General features: G+C 31.3%; 1 protein-coding gene across 2 annotated transcripts in view; it reads left to right on the top strand.

Annotated features, from left to right (window-relative positions):
• The window catches only part of LOC106681405 (epidermal retinol dehydrogenase 2), a 333,191-nt gene that overhangs the window by 102,778 nt on the left and 225,884 nt on the right, over nt 1-4,529 (top strand). For both annotated transcript variants that reach the window (XM_067050626.1, XM_067050627.1), the window contains exon 2: nt 1,604-1,767. In XM_067050626.1, coding sequence (XP_066906727.1) covers nt 1,606-1,767 — 162 coding nt within the window. In that variant the 5' untranslated portion in view covers nt 1,604-1,605. The remainder of the gene's footprint in view (nt 1-1,603; nt 1,768-4,529) is intronic.

Below are 4,529 nucleotides of genomic sequence, written 5' to 3'. Positions count from 1 at the left end.
AATTTATTTTTAACATTAAATTAGTAATTTTTTCACTTCCAGAGGGAGCAGCTTTCCCCCTCTGCCCCCCCCAGATAAGCCCTTGGCCACGTAATTAAACTATATTTTCATCTCCCATATACCATAAGTGCATTAAATTGGTGCATTAAAAAAATATCCTTATTCTATGCTGCATTTATTAGATTATCGGAGGAGTAGGACCGAGTGTATCGGATGCTCTGAATGATGACCAGCACGTGGAAATGGTCTTAGTTTTCTTAAAAAGGAATGGCCTTTTGAATATGATTTAAAACAGAAAATCTGTAATACGTAATACAAAATACCAAAAGAATTAATTATTTTAATAGGGATTAATAGTTTAATGGGGAATTAATAAATTCCAAAAAATCCCACCAAATCACATTTACCCTTCGACGTAAACCCATGACCTCTTCCTCTACAATATCCTTGTAATAATACCCCACTTATTCCTGTCGAACAGATCCGTTACTTAGGACTACATCTCGACAAACGACTGACATGGAATCCTCATACAAGACTAAAAAGACAAGAAACTGCTCGTAGATTCCGACTATTGCAACATTTACTAGACAATCGGTCTAAACTTCCAACACATTACAAAAGACTGATCTACATGACTATTATAAGGCCTATCTGGACATACGGAGTTGAGCTTTGGCGCTCCACTAAACCATCAAATTCCTCCAGAATCCAATCCTTACAGTCCAAAATCCTTGGTAAAATCCTTAATGCTCCTTACTTTGTCACAAATCAAGTCATCCATCAGGACCTCAATATTCCATATGTTGCCGATTTGGCCAGAACCAGATACCGTTCCTTCCATAATAAACTTCTCAACCACCCAAATCCACTTGTTTCTAACCTGGCTTCTCCTTCATTACCTAATAATCCTCCTAGGCGTCTGAAAAGAAGATGGCCTCGAGATCTTCTCCTATAGAAATGTTATTGGAGTTCTATCAGTGGGTAGATTCTCCACATGTTTTTATCATGTCAATATGTCACCTACAGCAAATTTACTTGTTGTATATATGTGTATACAGTTTTAAATATCAATAAATAAATTATTTTAAAAAAATTCGAAATTATTTAAAGAGAAAAATAAAGTGAAATTGAATTATAAATATAAATGAAATAGAATTATAAAGCATGAAGCATGGGTGTTAATGACCTCAGGGTTTTACGCCCTAAAGCCCCAGACAACAACAACAACTAGATTATCAGAGCTTTTCCGTCTAAAATAAAAATTAATATGATACTCTAGATTATTTCTTAAAACCTATATTGCTATTAAATTTTTTTTATACAAATGAATTAAAATATATCCAACAACTAAATCTGATTTTAGTTATAAAATGGCATTATACATGCAATTTACATGAAAATTTACACATTGATTTCCCTCCATATTGAGAAAAATATTATTTTTGAAAATTATTATTATATAAAATAATTATAGAATATTTTTTTTATAAGTTGTCTTTGTTCATAATGAGATTTATATTTGTTAACATTTTGTAGGCTTATTATTTACCTATTTTTGTTTACAAAATGGTATACTTAACTAATTCATTTTTTTTTTCAGAAATGTCGTCGTCAAAGAGAGTGGAAACAGATATTTTAGAGTGGGTGAAGTTAATTTTTGAGTTTATCTATGGATGCTTGCTGAGTTTATTCTACATCATAATGGAGGTTGTTGAGCTGATCGTTCCAACTAAGAGCAAGTCACTCACTGGCCAGCATGTACTGGTGAGTACCTTTAACATCATATCATTGAATATGTATGTTTATTTCCTAAAAACGTGTATTTCAAAAACGATGTATTATTATAGTGTCAAAACTATTTATTGATAAATATTACGATCTACCACAAACTTAGGCTATGAGTAATAATGGTAAATGAACACTATTCATACCATCCAATAAATAAATAAAAGTTAAAAAAAAAAGTAAAGTGTAATGTATTCAAATTGCAAGGTTAATTAATATTGTTTATAACTCACATATTCACAACAAGAAACATGTGTTTTTAATGTTTATTCAAATACAGATTTACTTAAACTTATTGTAAAATTAAAAGAACAATCTTAACTAACAAAGGCCCTATTCTAACTTATTCTAATTATATCTATGTACTTACTACTAACTTATTATCTAACCTACAACTAAAATACATACAATTGTTATCTATGTCCTAAGGTTAACAATAACGCATACGTACTTGCACTCAGCTGGTCGTGGCAGAGAGAGAGAAAGATCACTTCACAATACCCAGTTTTTAAACTTAACTCAGCTCACAGAGAAACCAAAAATACACTAGACTTTACAACAATGTCCATTCATTAAAAAAAAACAGCCGACGACAGAACATGTGATTTTTCTCTTCCTCTCTGCCCGATACCTCCCGCGCATGCGCTACCATCACCAATTCTTCTGTCTCGTCTATTACAAAAGAAAGAAAATCTCTGTACGTATATGAACAGAAATTTTTTTTAATCATTTATTTATTGTTATTTACAACTGGATAACATATATACAACAAGTAAATTTGCTGTAGGTGAGATAGTGACATGATACCCATTGATAGAACTCCAATAACATTTCCAGAGGAGAAGATCTCGAGGCCATCTTCTTTTCAGACGCCTAGGAGGATTATTAGGTAATGAAGGAGAAGCCAGGTTAGATAAAAGTGGATTTGGGTGGTTGAGAAGTTTAGTATGGAAGGAACCGTATCTGGTTTTGGCCAAATCGGCAACATTTGGAATATTGAGGTCCTGATGGATGACTTGATTTGTGACAAAGTAAGGAGCATTAAGGATTTTACGTAGGATTTTGGACTGTAAGGATTGGATTCTGGAGGAATTTGATGGTTTAGTGGAGCCCCAAAGCTCAACTCCTTATAATAGTCATGTAGATCAGTCTTTTTGTAATGGATTGGCAATTTAGACCGTCTGTCTAGTAAATGTAGCAATAGTCGGAATCTACGAGCAGTTTCTTGTCTTTTTAGTCTTGTATGAGGATTCCATGTCAGTCGTTTGTGTCGATGACCGTCTAACAGAAAAATAAATTTAAAAAAAAATGAAAATAATCAAACTAAGTAAAATTAATTATTTTAAAACGATCTTTGAAGACCGTATGAAGTAGATTGTAGGAAGTTAATCCTAGCAAAATATATTTTCCTATAAATAAAATGTTATTTTGAAAAATAATAGTTAAATTGATTATTGTTCTCACCTTATTGTGGTTACACCTTCCAAGAAGACCCCTGACTTCGTAAGTCAATGAAACTTACACATACATTGCTCCAATATGTACACATTTATCGGAACATAGTCTTTTCACAAAGGTAAACATACCTCATTTTTTCTGTAAAAAAAATGTACAAAAACTATTTTTGTTTTTTCCAGTGTTATATTGGAAGTGGCCGTAGAAATTAAGGAAAAAATATTTCAAGAAAGAAACCTACACTAAAATTTATACAATAACTTTTGTTGGCATTGACTAGACAGAAATATTTTATGTTGGATAGTTTAAAACAAAACAATAACAACCAGTAAAAAGTCACTTTTAGCCAATACTGAAATAAATTCTGTAACCTACGGCTCAAATATTGTTTGATGGTAAAACCAATTAGGGTGAATTCTCTTAAAGGTATTTGAGTGTAAGAAACCACACTCATCAACATGACTAGACTATTCATTTTGAAGGTTTATTTTTTAAACTTTCCAGAGCTGTGTACCCTGGCAATAAAAGTTTGAGAACCACTGATGTTTTGACGAGATCTTCCTTCAATTTCAAATTATGAAGATGTTAGATCCGAGTTTGAGAATTTTTTATATACTCCAGATCAGAATGTGTTTAGTTATAGAACCCAACAGAAAGAGAGATTGAGATTAAATAGAAGATTATATTAGGGCTTTTCATGATATTGTGTTAAATGGAAGTATAGCATTGCGAGCAGCCTTATTTAAAGTCATGTTAAATGATAAATGCATAAGAGGTCCTAGCGGTTTTTTTGAGCAACTTGTTTAGTAACCTTTCCTTCCAAAACTCCGTGTTATTGTTTACTTCTAAGTTTTGATAACAGTAATTTATTACAACATGCCTAAAATAAGTGAAAAGTAGAAGTATAAAAGTTTGGCTACTGATGATATTTTTTAAAAAAGTCTAATACACAAGACAAAAGAAAAAACAAAACAAAATACTGTAATCTGTATTTTGTTTTGTTTTTTTCAAAGTAACAACATGAAATGAAACAGATATTTTTTTTCTTAATGATATATTTATTTATTGATAGATATTACAATCTGCCACATAGTTGTGGGCAATAGGTAATAGTGATGAATGATCTCATACATACTAAAAATAAAAAAATAAAATAAAAATAAATAAAAAATAAAATGAGGTGTAGATAGTTGACCATAGATTAATGCTTGAAGAAGTTTGTCGGGGGGTGCGGTCAGCAAAGAACAACATAAATAAACAAAACCATATTTATTTATTTTATGCCG

This window comes from Halyomorpha halys, unplaced genomic scaffold (assembly GCF_000696795.3).
Source record: "Halyomorpha halys isolate HHAL.00 unplaced genomic scaffold, Hhal_1.1 Scaffold334.1, whole genome shotgun sequence".
Classification (NCBI taxonomy): domain Eukaryota; kingdom Metazoa; phylum Arthropoda; class Insecta; order Hemiptera; family Pentatomidae; genus Halyomorpha; species Halyomorpha halys.
The sequence above is the reverse complement of the archived record's forward strand: the minus strand, read 5'-3'. Positions and strand labels throughout refer to the sequence as shown.